Genomic DNA, 21,996 nt, shown 5'->3' with positions numbered 1-21,996 from the left:
GCATAGCAATCCCTTGTAGTGATATAGCAATTCCTCCAATAAGAGACAGGACTCTAGATTGAGGGTGAAGAACAACTCTGGTTTAATGACACACACTCTGCTTTTATGCAACTCTCCCCTGCAAGGGAGACGCCCACAGACAATTATACAATACCCAATCACACAATGGTTACATCCCACACATCTCCTCCCCTTATCCTGAGAGGTAACACAATTATCCATACAGTTTAAAACATACTTTTTACCCAACTTCCATAACTCCAAAACTATACATCCAATATTAACAAAAGTCACATATTATCAATCAGCACATTTCAAATACAAACATACCCAAAAATCATTCGAATCCGTTCAGCCATTCGGGAGATAGATATGTCACTTTTGACCGACCGTACACCTGTTTGCATGCCCAAAACAGTTCCGCAGATTCAGGATGTGTGGTCGGTCTATTTCTGCCTTGAAAATTAACAAAGTCCCATCCGAGGGCGGCGTTCGAATAGTCTAACGCATTTCGACTTCTGTTGAAGTGTGGAAGTAAAACGGGGTTAAGTTTCCGCGGTGGTTATTAGTTGAGTGGCAGTCTATTTTACACGAAAAGATGACAAAGTCCCATTCGAACGTGTGTTCGAATCTTCGAATGGGACTTAGTCTCTAGCCGCAGTGTCGAAATGGAGTAGAAGGTACGGGTCGGCGGTGTTCGTGAAATTGGGTAGCCGAAAACAGTTCCATAGATTTGGCTGCACACACCGCTGACCGCGTTCGAATGAGTTAAAATGGCCGCCACCACGTGTTCGGTTTTCTAATGGCGGCCACTTCGACGACTTCTGCACTTCGACTGCATCCGAAGTGCCAGTTTAACAGTACAAACCCTTTCTCTGGGAGTTAAAGGGCCAGGAACAGCAATATAAAAATCCATTATGCCCAAATCAGTTCCTAGAAGGGCAATACATCCCAGGGCCATAGTCGCAGGGCAGGAGGCTGGCAAACAGGCCCCTCCAAAAACCAGTGACGAGGTTACTTTTGCCACAGTGCGTATGAACGCGGTGTCCGTGTGGTGTGCGTATGAACGCGGTGTCCGTGTGGTGTGCGTATGAACGCGGTGTCCGTGTGGTGTGCGTATGAACGCGGTGTCCGTGTGGTGTGCGTATGAACGCGGTGTCCGTGTGGTGTGCGTATGAACGCGGTGTCCGTGTGGTGTGCGTATGAACGCGGTGTCCGTGTGGTGTGCGTATGAACGCGGTGTCCTTGTGGTGTGCGTATGAACGCAGTGTCCTTGTGGTGTGCGTATGAACGCGTTGTCCATGAGGTTTGCGTGTCCGTGTGATGTGCGGATGAACTTGGTGTCCGTGTGGTGTGCGTATGAACGCGTCCGTATGTTATGCATATAAACATGGTGTCCGTGTGGTGTGTGTTTAAGCACTTGGCAATCGCCTCTCAAACACTATAACGGCATCACAGCTGTGATCACAACCAATGAAAGAGAGCCTTTCTCAGAATAAATAAATTGTATGTCAGGACGTAAATCATAACTCGCATTTTGTGCAATGCCGGTGTGCTCCAGCTTCCATGGGAAACTCTAATAGCAGCCGGTACGATACAATAACTCTAGTGATTATGGTGTTTAGAGTCCCTTTAATAATATGCACAGATTGAGTGGAGTAGTTTTACTGTTGTTGTATTGACGGTGGGTACCATCAAACTTGGCTACGTTTATTTTATTACAGCAGATATGACGTGTGGGGAGTTTTAATATTCAGATTTTCTTCCTTATTCTGTCTTGTTTTTATTTATTTTTTCCACGGTTTATCACATTTCTCTTTATACCTTTTTTTTATGTAAATTCTTTTTTTCCAAAGCCTCATTCAGCAGTTACACAATGCCTTTAAACAATTACAAGTACAGCTAAGGATAAGGGCTGTTAAATGCATTGTGATGGAAGCCCCTCTTCCCCCGACTCATGGAGGGGCTTTGAAGCCAGCCTTCTCCCCACAGGCAATGCACCTTGTCCCAGAAGCTCCTAAAGTAATCAGAAGGACTATTATCACTGTAAGGGGTCACTGTTTCCTTATTCTGCCTCCCAGCTGAAGGTGAACTTTGGGGATTGTCAGGACCCAGTCACTCATCGAGCGCCTGACCGTGAGATACCGTGAATGTCTATGGAACTATTCACCAGATTGGAACTGTGCCGTGGCCTGGTGAGTGTTTGATCTGGTGTCGCTCAGTCCCCTGACCCCCAATCACTGCGCACTTTGGAGAGGAAGTTGGAGAAGTGAGGAGGCATCTGGGGATACCCAGCACCTGGGGGAACTACCTTCCTAAGTACTAAGAGAACCCATTCAAAACGAGACCAGGAGCAACCATGAATCCGCATGGAAATCTGCACTGGATCAGAAGATAGCCACAATGTGGTGGAAATTGAAAGTTTTGTTGCTTGGGCAGTGGAACCATATAACATATAGTTCTAAAGATTACACTGTAACTGACAACTAAAATATCCCATATTTCAGACCATGGACTTTGGTGCAGCGCCATCTGTTTGTTAAAGATTGGTTATGTGCATATGTTTCCATATATGTGAAATTCAGGCAGAATGCTCTGGGATTTAGATTTAGATAGAAGTGTCCCTGATAATAAATGTATTTCATGCTGCGGTGGAATGCGATGATAATTCCTTTCCTGCTGCGGTGGAATGCGATGATAATAATGACTTTCTTGCTGCGGTGGAATGCGATGATAATTCCTTTCCTGCTGCGGTGGGATGCGATGATAATTCCTTTCCTGCTGCGGTGGAATGCGATGATAATTCCTTTCTTGCTGCGGTGGAATGCGATGATAATTCCTTTCTTGCTGCGGTGGAATGCGATGATAATAATGACTTTCTTGCTGCGGTGGGATGCGATGATAATTCCTTTCCTGCTGCGGTGGGATGCGATAATAAGGCCTTTCCTGCTTCGGTGGAATGCGATGATAATTCCTTTCTTGCTGCGGTGGAATGCGATGATAATAATGACTTTCTTGCTGCGGTGGAATGTGATAATAATTCCTTTCTTGCTGCGGTGGAATGCGATGATAATTCCTTTCCTGCTGCGGTGGAATGCGATGATAATAATGACTTTCTTGCTGCGGTGGAATGCGATGATAATTCCTTTCCTGCTGCGGTGGGATGCGATAATAATTCCTTTCTTGCTGCGGTGGAATGCGATGATAATAATGACTTTCTTGCTGCGGTGGAATGCGATAATAATGCCTTTCTTGCTGCGGTGGAATGCGATGATAATTCCTTTCTTGCTGTGGTGGGATGCGATAATAATGCCTTTCTTGCTGCGGTGGAATGCGATAATTCCTTTCTTGCTGCGGTGGAATGCGATGATGATAATTCCTTTCTCTCTGCGGTGGAATGCGATAATTCCTTTCTTGCTGCGGTGGAATGCGATGATGATTCCTTTCCTGCTGCGGTGGAATGCGATGATAATAATGACTTTCCTGCTGCGGTGGAATGCGATGATAATAATTACTTTCTTGCTGCGGTGGAATGCGATGATAATTCCTTTCCTGCTGCGGTGGGATGCGATAATAAGGCCTTTCCTGCTGCGGTGGAATGTGATGATAATTCCTTTCCTGCTGCGGTGGAATGCGATGATAATTCCTTTCTTGCTGCGGTGGAATGCGATGATAATAATGACTTTCTTGCTGCGGTGGGATGCGATGATAATTCCTTTCCTGCTGCGGTGGGATGCGATGATAATAATTCCTTTCTTGCTGCGGTGGAATGCGATGATAATTCCTTTCTTGCTGTGGTGGGATGCGATAATAATGCCTTTCTTGCTGCGGTGGAATGCGTTAATTCCTTTCTTGCTGCGGTGGAATGCGATGATGATAATTCCTTTCTTGCTGCGGTGGAATGCGATAATTCCTTTCTTGCTGCGGTGGAATGCGATGATGATTCCTTTCTTGCTGCGGTGGGATGCGATAATAAGGCCTTTCTTGCTGCGGTGGAATGCGATGATAATTCCTTTCTTGCTGCGGTGGAATGCGATGATAATTCCTTTCTTGTTGCGGTGGAATGCGATGATAATTCCTTTCCTGCTGCGGTGGAATGCGATGATAATTCCTTTCCTGCTGCGGTGGAATGCGATGATAATTCCTTTCCTGCTGCGGTGGAATGCGATGATAATTCCTTTCTTGTTGCGGTGGAATGCGATGATAATTCCTTTCTTGTTGCGGTGGAATGCGATGATAATTCCTTTCTTGCTGCGGTGGAATGCGATGATAATTCCTTTCTTGCTGCGGTGGAATGCGATGATAATTCCTTTCTTGCTGCGGTGGAATGCGATGATAATTCCTTTCTTGTTGCGGTGGAATGTGATAATTCCTTTCCTGCTGCGGTGGAATGCGATGATAATTCCTTTCCTGCTGCGGTGGAATGCGATGATAATTCCTTTCTTGCTGCGGTGGAATGCGATGATAATTCCTTTCTTGCTGAGGTGGAATGCGATGATAATTCCTTTCTTGCTGAGGTGGAATGCGATAATTCCTTTCTTGCTGCGGTGGAATGCGATGATGATGCCTTTCTTGCTGCGGTGGAATGCGATGATGATGCCTTTCTTGCTGCGGTGGAATGCGATGATAATAATTCCTTTCTTGCTGCGGTGGAATGCGATGATAATAATTCCTTTCTTGCTGCGGTGGAATGCGATGATAATAATTCCTTTCTTGCTGCGGTGGAATGCGATGATGATAATTCCTTTCTTGCTGCGGTGGGATGCGATAATAATGCCTTTCTTGCTGCGGTGGAATGCGATAATTACTTTTTTGCTGCAGTAGGATGTTGTAACAGACCGACGGGCACCCCGACTGGGTAGCTCCGTTGAAGGATGCTCCTAGCACTTACTGAGGGATCCAAGCACTCCAGCAGACACCATAACCACCGGAGACTCCTTCAAAGGGCAAAACAGGAACAAGCTCTTACAAGAGCCTAGCATTGAATATAGCAAGAGAGTATGCAGAGCATAGCAATCCCTTGTAGCAGATTCCCCCAATAAGAGACGGCCCTCCAAATTGAGGGTGAAATAGAACTGAAGCTTTAATCAAACACTCTGCTTTTATGCACATTTTACACACATGGTACTGCCCACAGGGTTTTGCAGAACAACCAATCAATATGTTACAACACTCCCATTAATTACATCAGAAATCCTCCCCTCTGCCTGCGATACAATTATCTCAACACAATAGACTAACTTAATTATCACAGGCAGAAAATATACAGTTTTTACAAAATATTGATAACTTCCCAAATATACATGCCATTCACATAAAACATTTTCAGAATCAGCATACTTGAAATATAAATATACTCAAAAACCAGGGCAATCCGTTCAGGGGTTAAAAAGTTAGGTGGAGGTCCCTTTATGACCGACCACAAACACATTTTCCTGCCCAAAACAGTTCCATAGATTTGGGCTGTGCGGTCGGTCAGTTTCTTACTGAAAAATGGCTAAGTCCCATTCGAACAAGCGTTCGAATCTTCGAACAGGACTTAGACTCCAGCCGCAGTGTCTAAGTGGAGGAGAAGGTAAGGGTAAGCGGTGTTCGTCTAAACGTGTAGCCGATTTCAGTTCCATAGATTCAGGGGCACACACTGCTGACCGCATTCAAATGAACAAAGATGGCCGCCACCACGTGTTCGTTTGTACGAACGGCGGCCACCCAGTGGTCGGTAATTTACCTACAGCAGGCTCCCAGTCTGGGAGGTAAATTGCCTGCACACTTCCACTTCTGGGTGGTCCGCCTGTGTGGGAAATTGGTTTAGTAAGCCCCATTTACTGAACAAAGAGGGAGAAAGCCCTTAAGAACACGACATGTGTGACATGTAATGATTCCCTTTTATTCCAGAAGTTTGGTCCTTAAGGGGTTAAAGGTCTGGGGACATAGTCTTAAAGGGGCATTGTCACACAAATTCTCAATATGTCCCCAGACGGTTCTTAAAGGGCCAGCACAGTCCAATAAAAGTCCAATAGTCCAAATAATGTCTTTAAAGGGCAAAACCTTTAGGAGCCATAGTCACAGGAGAGGGGGCGGGCGAGCAGGCCCCTCCAAAAACTCATGGCAAAGTCCCTTAAATGGGTGAGTTTGCCACAGATGTGATGATTGATTCCTTTCATGCTGCGGTGGAATGCTGTTATGGTCTGTGGGTGTGATTACCCCCGTTACTTCTCGGCATCCTAGTCTATTTTCGGACCATCCTGAATCGCCTTGCTGATCCGAAGTATTCGGTGCCATTACAGCAGTGATTATAGTCTTTACCCCAAACCATAAGTTGAGACTACATGTAGGCGTTAAACAGAACTGACTTCATTGCAGCTATTCAGAGGTAGTAATACCAGCAGAGGGTAATTTGCATGCTACGGGGTAAGTACATACAGTTCCCCATCTATAGTGCCAGGAAAACAAAGCCGTAGGGTTAATAGCCCCCCCCCCCCTCGCGCCCCCTTTCCGCATGGCTGAAGGCGTTAAAACACCTTCAGCCACTAATCTGACATTGGCGCTGGGTCAGGCTCCGCCTACGCTCCTCCCCTGCTGACGTCAGCTGGCGGGGAGACCTAATGCACATGAGCAGCAATGGCCACACGCACATTAGACCTCCCCATAGGAAAGCATTATTCAGTACTTTTCTATGGGGAACATCTGATGTTGGAGGTCCGTGAGGACGTCCAGTGTCAGATAACAGACCAAAAGTAAGTTTGGATTCCAGAAGCCCTCTAGTAGCTGTTTGGTAGACAGCCACTGATGGCAGACTTATAGCTGCAATGTAAACACTGAAGTTCTCTGTAACGAAGTGCAAAAGGGTCACAGCTCTCAGACTACTCCAATTACCTGAAGTGGTCTGGGTGCCTAAAGTGTCCCTTTTAAGTCCTCTTCCCATAACTTATTGTTTTTCTTGCTGTAAACAGCCCTCAGCCCCACCAAAACAAACACTCGGCTCCATTTTGTCTATATTATCCAAAGAACATGAAATGACAAATGCCCTTGTAAAATTTCTACCCAAGCAAGAGGAACCCCTACCCTGCAACCCTGGGTCGATGACCGATGTGATGATAATTTACTTTCTTGCTAAGGTAGGTTGTGTTGATGATAGAGTACTTACTCGGTGCAGAGGCACTTAATGATAATGATTAATTTCTTGCTATGTGGGATGTGATGATAATTACTTGCTGGGGTGAGATACTCTGATAAATTACTTTCTTACTTTGGTGGGATGCATTGATAATTACATTCTTCTGGGGTGAGATGTGCTGATTACATAGTTACATAGGCTTAAAAGAGACTTGTGTCCATCAAGTTCAGCTTTTCTCACATTTGTATTTTTGAGGTTGATCCAAAAGAAGGTAAAAAAAAAAGTTTGGAGGGTCGGAGCTAGAAGCCATTGTGTTAAGTCGCACTCCCTGTGAGTTTAGGGAGATAAGCTGATTTAAGCCCATTTTGAGACACACAAAGTCGATTCCTACCGCCTCTGGCCAACATGGGGAAAAAGACCTACAAGTCGCCGCCAGAAAAGAGCCAGGGATCCTGTGATAACGTGGATCTGCTCCGCACTAGGCCGCAACCCAAGATGGCGGCCCTGCCGCGAAGATCGTATTCCTGCTCCTCGGGAGACCTGGAGTATGATGCCAGGGCCTCATCTGCTAAAAGAGCTGCGACGGTAGATGATGACAGTGCCCGAATTACCAAGGGCGACCTGAAACATCTCCTGAATGAGCTCCGCACAATGTTCCAGGCTGACTGCGCGCTGATCCGGGAGGACATGCTCTCTCCGTTCGCATAAAATCTGTGGAAGATGAATCCGTGATGGCCCTACACACCCAGCAGCTCACACAGCAACATGTTGCACTCACCCGTTGGGTTACCCTGCGCCAGCGAAACCTGAAGATCAGGGGGGTATGCAGCAACATTGGCACTAAAGAACTACCTCCGTACATCAGACGTTTACTCTCCTCCGTACTGCCATCTAAGCAGGTGAAATCGATACTACTTGAAGGGATATACCAAGTGGGCCGTTCCCGCGGTCCCACGACAGCTCCCATGAGAGATGTGATTGTGACATTTCGTTCTCTTACTGACAAACGGGCAGACAACCACTGGACTTTGAGAGCTCCAATCTGTCTTTCTATAAAGACCTTAGCAGGGCTACTCTCACATGGAGAGCATAACTTCGTCCCGTTGCGCAACGCCTACAGGCTGCCTGGATTTGCCATCGATGGTAACTGCCACGCACGCTGTGCGCCAAACGAGATGACAAGAATTACAGGCTGGAGGATATTACTGGAGCACCCGGCTTCTTCTAGGCACTCTGTCTACACAACCAACCAGCCCCTGAAGCCACCCCTGCCTCATCTCCGCTTTTTCAGTTCTTATCTTAGCATTCCTTAAATGCATGACCTCCACTAGTGAGGAACACTTAATAATATCTCCTCCCTCAGCAACCCACAATTTACAACCCACAATAGGGCTATGCTGCGAAAAATATTATTTCTTATGATTCTAGCACCATGGTGTGCGAATCCCCTGAAAAACTTGATAGCTAGCCTAAATAAAAAAAAATCTCTAAAGAGAAAGAAATACTTTGCTTTTGTTTTTTCCTCGTTATAAGATTTCTTCCTCAAATAATCGAATACAGCCAATTATGATAGAGCTCCGGCAGGCTGATACAGACTCAAGAAAGAAAGGGGGGAGAGAGAATTAGTGGGAATTTATAACCCCAAATTAAATAATGCAAGTATATCCTGTCCCTTATCCAGATTAAGGAAATAGAGGGAGAGGGGAAAAAAATCTACTCTCTCAACCATATCCCTAGGAGGAAATATTCTAACTTCTATTACAGATCACTTTAAAATGAAATAATCCTTAACGAGCAACACATATTAAATAACAGAGACATCTATCAACACAGGGTGGATTTTGTTTCTTTTTCTAATCTATTTTTCTATTTTTTATTTATTCATTTATTAAAGTGGGAAAAGAGAAACGTTAAGGAGAAATTTCCCAAGAAGAGCTTACAGTACCACCTTAAAGCTATAAAGTATGGATCACTATGAATAATAATAATATTAAAGGAAAGGAGGGAAAATAGGACTGTCACCTACACCATCACCGAACACAGACTCCAATAGAAAAGAATTGGAAGAAAATAGTGACACATTAAATGTTTATATATATTCAATTTATTTTTCTCTAATAGAATGTTTCAATTTTTTGCCCCTCTATAAAGGGGAAAGAAAAAGGGAGATTGACTGACGAAGAAGGAAGGAGTTGAGACAATAGGGAAAGGAAGGAGCAATTTAAGAAAAGAACATTAATCAATAGACAGGAAAACCAAAAAATGTAATACAAATTCGATATCCTTGAGCGAATCATAAATCTCTAAATTGGGATCAAGCAATTGAATATTAGAAATAAGAGCGATACATCAATTTTTTATAATAGTTTAAATAATTTCAAAAATACTGCCTCGTTCCATACAATAGCCCTCCGATAAGCAGATGAGGAAAAAGAAGGGAATATGATTCAATTACTTTAAAAAAAAAAAAAAGGATTTTTTTTAATTTTTTTTCCTCTCTCGAAAGGAACATGCCCTCCAAAACGTCCCCTGCTCTTGATGCCATTTGTGTATGGCAATTATCTCCGGGTATCCTGTTTGGGGAAGCCACCCATAGTGACATTTGTACCCTAAGAAATGTTTTTTTTTAATGTTTTTAATGTGTTGTCATTGTTTTGTTTTTAATGTGATTACACGTTTGGTGATTGGGCTCGAGGCATGGGGATCCAGGGATCAAAAGACAATAATAGTTTGGGATTATAGTTAGAATTGCAACAATAATGCCCAGGGACTTAACTCCCTGTTTAAGAGAGCTATTTTTTGGAGTGTTTAAGGAAACATCATTGTTATATGCGAGATTGATAATCTAATATATATTGGTTAACATTTATGCTCCAAATCAGTCATCGATACCATTTATAAATAATGAAATGATTAAACAAGGAATCCTGATGATTATGGGAGATTATAACTATATATTTAATCCATTAATAGACAAAAAACGATTATGGGTCAGATAAAAGAATAATAGAATAATAGAAAGCTCCCAGAAATTTAGACCACTGATTCAAAATTACTCTTTACTAGATATCTGGTGAATTTTCCATCCATTAGATTTAAATTTGACTTGTTTTTTGCAAATTTTACTTTGCATATTCCGCATAGACCCTTTTTTTGGGAGATATTAAAGTAACCCAATAAATGGGGTTATTGTAAAGATTAAGGATTCTTTTTACATCCCCAGACCAGAATGGAGGTTAAATAATTCTATCCTTTCAAACCCAGATAATATAGAATATATCAAGAAACCGACCAAATACTTCTTTAAGGAGAATCAGACAGAGGAGATTCCCCCTTCAGTCATATGGTGTGCATATAAAGCAGTAACCAGAGCACTATTAATCAAAATCGGATCTAAAGATAAAGAATATAAGGAAATAGATTTTACTTACATCCCGGTGGTCCTAGTCTGTATTATGGCAATGTAAGTTGCCATATTACAGACAGCGACTCGAGTATAAGACGGGGGGGGGGGGGGGGGGGTTCAGCACAAAAAATGTGCTGAAAAACTTGTCTTATACTCGAGTATATATGGTATATAATCTCTCAAGAGATGAGGCATCTCATTCTGAGTCGCTGTCAAATAGAATTATTGTCTTACAAAATAAGTTTAAGGACCTCTTAATAAAGCAAGTAAAACACTCAAAAGATTAAAAGCAACATTCTACTACAAAGGTAACAGGGCAGACATACATACAAAACAGAGATAATTACCTTCCGAAGATCGAGGGAAGTGACGCTCGGCGGTCTAATGCCATGATGCCTGGCTTGTGCAGCATGTCTGTGTATGCCGGCCGCTGCGGACCCACGCAATTATATAGCCCCACGTCCGTCCATTGTAAAGACAACGTCGACGTGCCGGTGACATCACGCAAAAGACGCACACGCACGTTTTGGGGTCAAGGGCTAGGTACATGACAAGATAGATATCAGGTGTATTAAATAACAAATATTTGGGACTGGCAGCTACATACATACACAAGCGTCTAAATTTGAGTGGTAGCTCAAAAAGGTATAAAAAAGTATGTGCGCTCAGAAATGAATATATCAAAAAAAGGACTATTGTATATACTGTGATTTAGCACTTGTACAAAAAATAGATATATTTATTTAAAAATCAAACAAAACATTGAATCAAATAAAAAGTTACAATGTGTGCATGGATCCACTTTAGTGAACAATGTATCAATCAACTTTCTCTATATAATATGTAACACAATATAAAGTGTAATACAGATGCTAATCTGTCATCTAACTTTGTGTAGAGAGTACAAAGTATCACATACGGTATCAGAAGCAGCTGCCACTAAAAAACACAAATAAAAAACTTATATATAAAAAATATATTAAAACTAAATACATAAACAATAATGAAAAGTACCTGCCTCGGTGTGGGCCCCCCACCGAGGTAATAGAAGAAAAGAACCCCCAGAAAAAAGGGGAAGGGTATTGAAGAGGATTCTTTGCCGCCGGTATCCGACCCACTTCAAAAGGGGTCCGTCGAGGAACGGTGAGATGCACCGCGGTCGGGATCTTCGAAAAAGACCGCGGTGAACGCTGTAACAGACCACTCACACAAGCACCTGGTGAGTCACTTATAGTATGACTATATATAGATATACCGCGGTCGGTGTCTTCTCAAAAGACCGCGGTATGGTTGAAATGGAGCAGTCTTGAATATATAGCCGTCAGTCCCCGGCTTCACTGTGTCCGGAGGTATAGTAACCTTCACTTCCCTTAACAAAAATAGTAGGTCGAAGGGGAAAATGAATAAACAAAAAACAAGAGATTCAAAAACACAAAAAAAAAAAAAAAAAAAAAAAAAATATAAAAAAGATATAATGAATAAAAAATAATAAAGGGAAAAAAAAAAAAAACAAATAAAGGCAGCCGAAAAGGATCCGGTGGAACCAGCCACACGTGCAGTCACGTCTACGCGTTTCGTCCCGTCCACGGGACTTTCTCAAGACTAAAGAAGCTGCAAGATAATTAGATTTAAATACCTCCAAAATGCTGGAGTAATTAAACAGGTGAGGGAGGAAAACACCCCCCCCCCCTTTTTTTAAACACTCAAACAATTAGTTCTAAATCAATGAAAATACATAACACAAAATACTATTAATAAATATGAATGGGGAATAAACATACACATTCCTCAAACATAAATAAATAAATAACAGTTAGACTAAAAACTCAATATATATATATATATATACCCGTTGCACAAATAATAAGACACATCCCTATTTAAAGGGGCAGATTTAGTTTTTACAGATTATAATTTCAGACAGGAACAATTTTGTATGTGTGTAGTCTAAGAATGGTGCACTAAAGCATAATAGATAGGGGAATGATTAAATCTTCTGGACATGGATATAAATGTAGATCAGGCAAGATGTTATGCCTAATCCTCATAATATAAAAAATAATAAAGTAAATAATGGACCAAGTAATTTTAAACTATAACTATCATATTTATATAATGAACCAATAGATGGAATTATAAGAAGCCCCAAACAGAACTCCACAGACCACACCAGTCTCCACCCGATACCAATATAGATCCCCCTTGCGACGTGAGAGAAACATAATAGTCAGACATATCCCTATTTAAATTTATATCTATATTTAAAGGGGCAGATCTAATATTGATGGATAATAAATTCCAACTAAAGCAAATATTCTTGAAAAGGTATATACAATCTAAGGATAATACCCTTAGACTTTATAGATAGGGAAATGATTGAATACTCTAGACTTAAGTATAGGTGAAGATCAAGGAGAGTAGTATGCCTGATCTTCATATAACAACAAAATGAAATAAATAATAGACCAAATAAAGTTGAACAGGCACTATCAGTGGCCCAAACCCATCTATATAATATGATGAAGCAATAGATGGGGATATAACGGGCCACGAGCAGAACTCAACATATCGTACCCCCCTCCAACTAGATATCCCTACAGATGCCCCTTAAGGCAAAAGAGAGATTAGAGAACCGAACAAATCAGAAGAGTTCCAGCTCTTCATTTAAACCATTAGGTGTCATGGTATTGAGCTTAAAGATCCAGACTGACTCTGACTTAATCAGTTCTCTTCTTCTCTTTGCCTCATCTTGGTAAGGGGGGATCTGGGCTATCCCCATAAGCTGTATTCCCGATGGATTTTTGTCATGAAAAATAGAAAAATGACGGGCTACTGCAGACCTAGTGTCATTACGAATGATGGCTGTTCTGTGCTCCCGGAATCTACATTTGAGGGGTCTTGTGGTTTGACCCACATATTGCCGCCCACAAGGGCAAGTTATTAGATACACCACAAATGAAGTGTTACACGTTATTTTTGATAGAATTGGAAAAGTAACATCGGAGTTATTGAATGGACTAAAGGTGGAGCTCTGAACGCAGATAAAGTTACATGTAAGACATATATTGCGGCCACAACCTTTGTTCGGTATCCCCTCTTTGTGGGTTGTTGTTTCTTTGCTCTTTTCATTAGAGTGATGTAATTTAGAGGGTGCCAGAATGTTCTTTAAATTTGGGGCCTTTCTAAAAGTAACCTTTGGGGTTTCTGAGATACAGAATGATAACCATGGGTCCTTAGTTAGAATGGGCCAGTATGTATAAAAAATATTGATGATCTCGTCAAAGCCTTTATTGAACGTGGTGGTGAATATTGGTGTGGAACTTTTTCCAACCTCTTTGGTACTGATATTATATTTTGCTCTTTTTAACTTAGGGACTTGAGTATGCTCAAGTAAATCCAGAATGATATAGTGCTCATTCGTATGATTTCCATGTTCAGATGGACTCAGACCTTGAGACCCAGGCTCTAATATCTGATTGGAACTAAGTCCTCTCATATAAGCCTTCAAAATCTTATTTGGTGGATAAGATTTTTCTATAAACCGCTGGCAAAGCTTTAGCGACTCTCTCTCATAATCCGACTTTAGTGTGCAATTGCGCTTGATTCTGGTAAACTGCCCCATGGGAATATTTTGGATCCATGTTGGATGATGGCCGCTATTGGCATGCAGATAACCATTCACGTCTACATTTTTCAGGTATGTTTTGGTGGTGATCCGCCCTTCCGCCCCCGTGAGGGATAAGTCCAAAAAATCTATAGTCGACTTATGTTTCTTATATGTAAAGGAAAGACCCCAGCGGTTGTTGTTGATATAAGACATGAACTCTTCCACCTCATTCCACTCACCCCTCCAGACAATGAGAATATCGTCAATAAACCTACGATAGAGGGCGAGTCGCTCCATCCAATACAGATCACTGAGTATCATCGACTGTTCCCAGTGACCCATAAATAAGTTGGCGTAGGATGGAGCGAAACTCGCCCCCATCGCGGTACCCCTGGTTTGCACAAAAAACTTATCATCAAATTCAAAATAATTGTGGGTTAACATAAACTCGGTAAACTTGACAATATAATGGGACTGGTTGGTTGGAAGTAGAGGGTCAGATCTTAGATATGATGAAATGGCTTCTAAACCCAAGGTATGGTCGATGTTCGAATAGAGTGCTGCCACATCAATGGTCAGCCAGCAGTAGTGTTCTCGCCATTTAATGTCTTTGACAATCGTGAGCACATGTCCTGTGTCCTTTAAGTATGAGGGCAAGTGTGGTACATATCTTTGCAAATGAAAATCTACCCATTTGGATATGGGTGATATCAATGAGCCCAAACCCGATATTATGGGGCGCCCCGGTGGATTAGTGAGGGATTTATGCACCTTCGGGAGGTAGTAAAAGATAGGAATCTCCCCTTTGGCTGAGATGAAAAAACTCCTCTCTCTTTTGTCAATCGCTCCATTCAGATGAGCCTGTTCTATAAGTTCTCTCAACTCTTTTTTGTAAACTGAAGTAGGATCACCGGTTAAAACCTTATAGTAATCCACATTATCCAAAATTTCAAGGGCTAGGTACAGCCAAGAGGATATTTAAACTCACTTATTCCTTAGCTCATTGTAGTCGTGGTTTTCCTTAGATGGTTATCCGAGAGTGTGTTCCTGATGATGTTTTTCTGTTTTTTTTACTTTGGCTTCGTTCTGACTTTCCTGATTTCTAGTACCCTTGACTTTTGGCTTTTCCTTACCGCTGTGTCTTGTTCTGTGTCCCTGACCTTGGTTAGTTTTTTTACTATTCTCGGGTACGTTAAGTCCGGCCATTCTAAGGTCCGGTAAGACGTTACCCTTAGTTCTAGGGTGTGATACTATTCTGCGCGCTGGATCAATATAATTCCGACAGCTATCTAATAAACTCAAAAATAAAATTAAACAAAATAAAATCTCTAAAATCGTATATAAAGATGAGACATGCCTATCCCCAGAAAAGATAGGCAAGGTATTTAACGATTATTGTCATCAGCTATATAATCTACCTTGTAATCAGAGAGACCCTAGGGACTTCTTCGGAAATAAGATCCTTCCTAAGATCTCGAAGACACAATTGAATGAATTAAATGATCCAATTACTTTACATGAAATCCATACACAGATAGATCTACTGAAAGAAAGATAAAGCGCCAGGCCCAGACGAGTTCACTGGTTTTTAATTTTATAAATTATTCAAAACTGATATATCATCTCTTCTAAAGACTACTTTTAATATATTTATGTCACGCCTCATGTTCAATCTATCGCCAAATCCTGTTGTTTCCATCTCAAAAACATTGCGCGCATCTGACCCTACTTAGCGCCAGATGCGACTGGTCCATTCCATTGTCCTTTCTCGCCTTGACTACTGTAATCCGCTTCTCAGTGGCTTTACATGCTCCCAACTTGCGCCGTTACAGTCCATAATGAATGCGGCAGCGAGGCTCATCTTCCTGTCCGCCCGCACCTCCCACGCCTCACCCTTCTGTCAATCCCTACATTGGTTTCCCTTAAGATATAGGCTCATTTTAAAATTCTGGTCTTGCTTTCAAATCTCTACATAATGCTGCTTCCACCTATCCATCCTCACTAATACACAAGTATGTCCCGTCTAGGCCCTTACGCTCTGCTGAAGACTTACGTCTGTCTTCTGTCCGTACTCCCATCTTTGGTGCTCGCCTTCAAGACTTCTCCAGGGCTGCACCATTCCTGTGGAACTCACTTCCCTCCTCCGTTAGTTGCTCACCCAGTCTCCACTCCTTCAAAAAAATCATTAAAAACCCACTTCATAAAAGTGTATCAATTAAACTGTTAATAGTTCCCGATTGATTCCTCTCTTGCAACTGTCATCAGTCTAATACTATCCTTACCTTTTGTGTCACTTTAGCCCACTCCCTCTAGCATGTAAGCTCATTGAGCAGGCCCTTCAACCCCTCTGTTCCTGTGTGTCCAACTTGTCTGGTTACAACTACGTGTTTGTTCGTCCACCCACTGTAAAGCGCTGCGGAATTTGTTGACGCTATAGAAATATTAACATAATAATTATACTAAACAAAGATATTTGGATCTATGCAGGAATATTGGCAGACAGAATGAAGAGGGTCATTGACCATCTTGTATACAAGGATCAGGTGGGATTTATTCCAGGTAGATCTTCAACAAACCATGCAAGAAATATGATTGGAATAATGGAACAGGTTAGAGATGAGTGTATACCCATGTTGACCCTGTCATTGGATGTAGATATGGCCTTTGACAGGGTCAACTGGGCTTTTCTGAGGGAATCCTTTGTCTCTTTTGGGTTCTCGGGAGGGATACTCCGGGCAATCATGACCCTCTACAGAGACCATCAAGGTAGCGGTACACACCAGGGCTGCCCATTATCACCGTTACTAAATATTATTTCGATCGAATCTTTAGCAGCAGATATAAGATCTAACCAAGCAATTATAGGTTAAGCAAACAACTCCTCCCAAAAAATCAAGTTATATGCTGATGATGTATTCAGAACTAACTAGAACCCAGGGGAATCTATTGACTATGTTATGGATACCATACAAAATTACAGTCCATTTTCTAATCATAAATTAAAGGCTGAAAAATCCATGGCATTGTATTTAAACACATCCCAAATCGATATGGATAATATAGAACATAAATAAGGATTTAAACAAATTAAAAACTATTTTAGTTATTTGGGTATTAAAATTTCCAAAAATCCAAAGAAATAGATGGAACTATGGAGCATATATCGTACCGTCATTTTCGTATATTATGAGAATGATTCCCCTGAGAGTCCCGGAGATTTAATACAATCATTTTTCACTAAATCTATCTGGTTCGGCAAAAAACCTAGAATAAACAGAGAAATAATGTCAAGGAAAAAAGATGAGTATTCCTATCATCCAGGATATTGCACAAGCCTATTTATTGGCACATATTTTAATTTTAAATAACAATGATTCTAAGAACGAAAGCTGGCATACTAGAGAACAGAACTTAAAGGGACACTCCAGACACTCAGACCACTTCTGCCCATTGGAATGGTCTGGGTGCCAACTCCCACCACCCTTAACCCTGCAAGTGTTATTATTGCCGTTTTTATAAACTGCAATAGTCACCTTACAGGGTTAAGTCCTCCTCTAGTGGCTGTCTATCAGAACACAAAAAGTGTTTTAAACGACACGGGACGTCCTCACGCTATGCATGATGACCTCCAGCGTCGTCTGAATCCATATAGGAAAGCATTGAATGTTTTCCTATGGGGAGGTCTAATGCGTGCGCGCGACCATTGCCGCGCACAGGCATTAGGAGCTTGGGCGGAGCCTGACCCAGCGCCGAGGGACATCTGCGACTGATTCAGGTAAGTCACTGAAGGGTGAGGGAGAGCCCCTTTAGCCATTGGTAATGGGATAGTACTGTGTTGATCCATTTCTTCGCTCTGCTGGCTTACAGTCTATGGTTTTATTTAGGACCAGCTGTGCAGGTTAATCCCAACTACATTGGACTGCGTTACCTGACTGCAGAGGGACAAGGTTTTCAGCTATTTTTTTTTTTTGTGTTCAATTTCATTTCTGTGGCTTTTTTAATCACTTTAAAGCAGACCAGTTCTTTATTTTTGCATAAAAAACATCTCTGTCTTTTTGTGGGTTTTTTTTTTCTAGTATGTCATATTTTCAGTCGCTTGATATGTAACTGATAGATAACACCCTTGTATTATCATTCCCACTGGTTTGATATAAAGTTATTGTAAATAAATAAAATAAATGCATTTATATATTGGGGTATATCTACGAAACAGTGATTATTAAATTTATTTATTCATTTTCGGTGTGCAGTGTTTTTATTAAAGGGCCACTATAGTCACCTGAACAACTTTAGCTTAATGAAGCAGTTTTGGTGTATAGAACATGCCCCTGCAGCCTCACTGCTCAATCCTCTGCCATTTAGGAGTTAAATCCCTTTGTTTATGAACCCTAGTCACACCTCCCTGCATGTGACTTGCACAGCCTTCCATAAACACTTCCTGTAAAGAGAGCCCTATTTAGGCTTTCTTTATTGCAAGTTCTGTTTAATTAAGATTTTCTTATCCCCTGCTATGTTAATAGCTTGCTAGACCCTGCAAGAGCCTCCTGTATGTGATCAAAGTTCGATTTAGAGATTGAGATACAATTATTTAAGGTAAAATTACATCTGATTGAAAGTGAAACCAGTTTTTTTTTTCATGCAGGCTCTGTCAATCATAGCCAGGGGAGGTGTGGCTAGGGCTGCATAAACAGAAACAAAGTGATTTAACTCCTAAATGGCAGAGAATTGAGCAGTGAAATTGCAGGGGAATGATCTATACACTAAAACTGCTTTAATTAGCTAAAGTAATTTAGGTGACTATAGTGTTCCTTTAAGTAATTTATTATTTTAACGAATGTTAAAAACTGGGGATAAAAATAAACAGAAACACCACAGACTGAGTAGAAAAATGTATTATGCAAAAAGCAAAATGTTTGCAATCTCCTAACTGGTTGCGTGTTTCCTTTCACTTTCCTGATTGGGTGATTTCAGCTCTATACTTCCATTAATGATGTTGGGTGTCTGCTGCATGGTTATGGTGCTGTGTGGGTAGCCTCATTGGATTCGTTTTCCAAGGTTGCCTTGATGCCACTGTACCGATTGTCACACGTTCCTTGTCCTCCACTATCTCCAAGGGACCAGCTCTCTCCCCATGCCCCTGTTCCCATTCCATCCATTGGAGGATCATTATCCTGTCATTCCTAATGTCTTTTTTTTCTTCCTGTCCTTCTTCTCGTTTATTATTTTACTCCCATCTTCTCTGCTTTGCCATGAACACGATGCCTTCTCCATCCTCTATTTACTCACCCAATACTCCTATCCCATCCTGTTCATTGTTCCTCTGGTCTCATTTTTTTGTTTGCAGTTCCTGTCTCTCCATCTGCTGTCGGGTTCAAATCACTTACCGTATGTTCTGCTTCCTTAGTTTTCACTAAACCCACGTCTCATTCATTCACTTAGAACCTCTGCCATCCAATGACATATCTCTCAGACTCCCACTCAGCCAATCAGCTGCCTGCAGAATAGCCAATCACCAGACTTCCTCAGGTATAATCAGGACCCCAATCTATCCCGTTATTATCCCTCGTACAGCCCCCTCACATTATATTTTGTATCACATAAGTGCTAAATAAAAGACCTAAAAAATAATGCTGCTTTCCATTAGTAGAGCTTCTTACTGACCCTTAACCCTTCCATTATTAGAGCTACTTACTGACCTCCACCCTTTCATTGACAGAGCTACTTACTGACCCCCCACTCTTCCAATATTAGAGCTACTTACTGACCCCCACCCTTCCATTAACAGAGCTACTTACTGACCCCCCCCCCCCACGCTTCCATTAGCAGATCTGCTTAATGACCGGCCCACTCTTCCATTAGCAGAGCTGCTTAATTACCCCCCACTCTTCCATGATTAGAGCTACTTACTGACCCCCCCACCCTTCCATTGACAGAGCTACTTACTGACTCCCCACCCTTCCATTAACAGAGCTACTTAATGACCCCCCACCCTTCCATTAGTAGAGCTCCTTAATTACCCCCCCACCCTTCCATTAGCAGAGCTACTTACTGAATCCTCATCCTTTCATTAGCAGAGCTACTTACTGACCCCCCATCCTTCGATTAGCAGAGCTACTTACTGACCCCATCCTTCCATTAGCAGTGCTACTTACTGACCCCCCCCATCCTTCCATTAGCAGAGCTACTTACTGACCCCCCATCCTTCCATTAGTAGAGCTACTTACTGACCCCATCCTTCCATTAGCAGAGCTACTTACTGACCCCATCCTTCCATTAGCAGAGCTACTTACTGACCCCCCATCCTTCCATTAGCAGAGCTACTTACTGACCCCCATCCTTCCATTAGCAGAGCTACTTACTGACCCCATCCTTCCATTAGCAGAGCTACTTACTGACCCCCCATCCTTCCATTAGTAGAGCTACTTACTGACCCCATCCTTCCATTAGCAGAGCTACTTACTGACCCCCCCATCCTTCCATTAGCAGAGCTACTTACTGACCCCATCCTTCCATTAGCAGAGCTACTTACTGACCCCCCCCCCATCCTTCCATTAGTAGAGCTACTTACTGACCCCCCATCCTTCCATTAGCAGAGCTACTTACTGACCCCCCCCATCCTTCCATTAGCAGAGCTACTGTTAGCAGTGCTACTTACTGACCCCCCCATCCTTCCATTAGCAGAGCTACTTACTGACCCCCCCCATCCTTCCATTAGCAGTGCTACCTACTGACCCCCCATCCTTCCATTAGTAGAGCTACTTACTGACCCCCCATCCTTCCATTAGCAGTGCTACTTACTGACCCCCCATCCTTCCATTAGCAGAGCTACTTACTGAATCCCCATCCTTCCATTAGCAGTGCTACTTACTGACCCCCCATCCTTCCATTAGTAGAGCTACTTACTGACCCCCCCATCCTTCCATTAGCAGAGCTACTTACTGACCCCCCATCCTTCGATTAGCAGAGCTACTTACTGACCCCATCCTTCCATTAGCAGTGCTACTTACTGACCCCCCATCCTTCCATTAGCAGAGCTACTTACTGACCCCCCATCCTTCCATTAGTAGAGCTACTTACTGACCCCATCCTTCCATTAGCAGAGCTACTTACTGACCCCATCCTTCCATTAGCAGAGCTACTTACTGACCCCCCATCCTTCCATTAGCAGAGCTACTTACTGACCCCCCATCCTTCCATTAGCAGAGCTACTTACTGACCCCATCCTTCCATTAGCAGAGCTACTTACTGACCCCCCATCCTTCCATTAGTAGAGCTACTTACTGACCCCATCCTTCCATTAGCAGAGCTACTTACTGACCCCCCCATCCTTCCATTAGCAGAGCTACTTACTGACCCCATCCTTCCATTAGTAGAACTATTTAGTGACCCCACACCCTTTCATTAGCAGAGCTACTTACTGACCCCCCATCCTTCCATTAGTAGAACTATTTACTGACCCCACACCCTGCCATTAGCAGAGCTACTTACTGACCCCCCATCCTTCCATTAGTAGAACTATTTACTGACCCCACACCCTTCCATTAGCAGAGCTACTTACTGACCCCCCATCCCTCCATTAGTAGAGCAACTTACTGATCCCCCCCCCGCACTTACATTAGTAGAGCTACTTACTGACGCCCCGCACTTCCATTTGTAGACCCCCTACCTGTACCTTAGTGTGTGAGTGGTAACCAGTGGTAAACTGAAGCGCTGGTAAGAATAAAATTTCTGCAGTAAATGCTAACTGAATATGCTGATAATTCTAGTAGTAGTGTGGCCCCTGGTGAATTGTAGCATGGTTCTCTGTTAATTGGTTGTTGATTTTTTTTTTGTGTAGGTCTTTATAGGAGACAGCAGTGTGAGATT

General features: G+C 42.3%; 1 protein-coding gene across 1 annotated transcript in view; it reads left to right on the top strand.

Annotated features, from left to right (window-relative positions):
- The window catches only part of ARFIP2 (ADP ribosylation factor interacting protein 2), a 67,586-nt gene that overhangs the window by 33,878 nt on the left and 11,712 nt on the right, over positions 1 to 21,996 (top strand). The window contains exon 4 of the mRNA XM_063433440.1: positions 18,015 to 18,077. Coding sequence (XP_063289510.1) covers positions 18,015 to 18,077 — 63 coding nt within the window. The remainder of the gene's footprint in view (positions 1 to 18,014; positions 18,078 to 21,996) is intronic.

Source organism: Pelobates fuscus, chromosome 1 (assembly GCF_036172605.1).
Source record: "Pelobates fuscus isolate aPelFus1 chromosome 1, aPelFus1.pri, whole genome shotgun sequence".
Taxonomy (NCBI): Eukaryota; Metazoa; Chordata; class Amphibia; order Anura; family Pelobatidae; genus Pelobates; species Pelobates fuscus.
The sequence above is the reverse complement of the archived record's forward strand: the minus strand, read 5'-3'. Positions and strand labels throughout refer to the sequence as shown.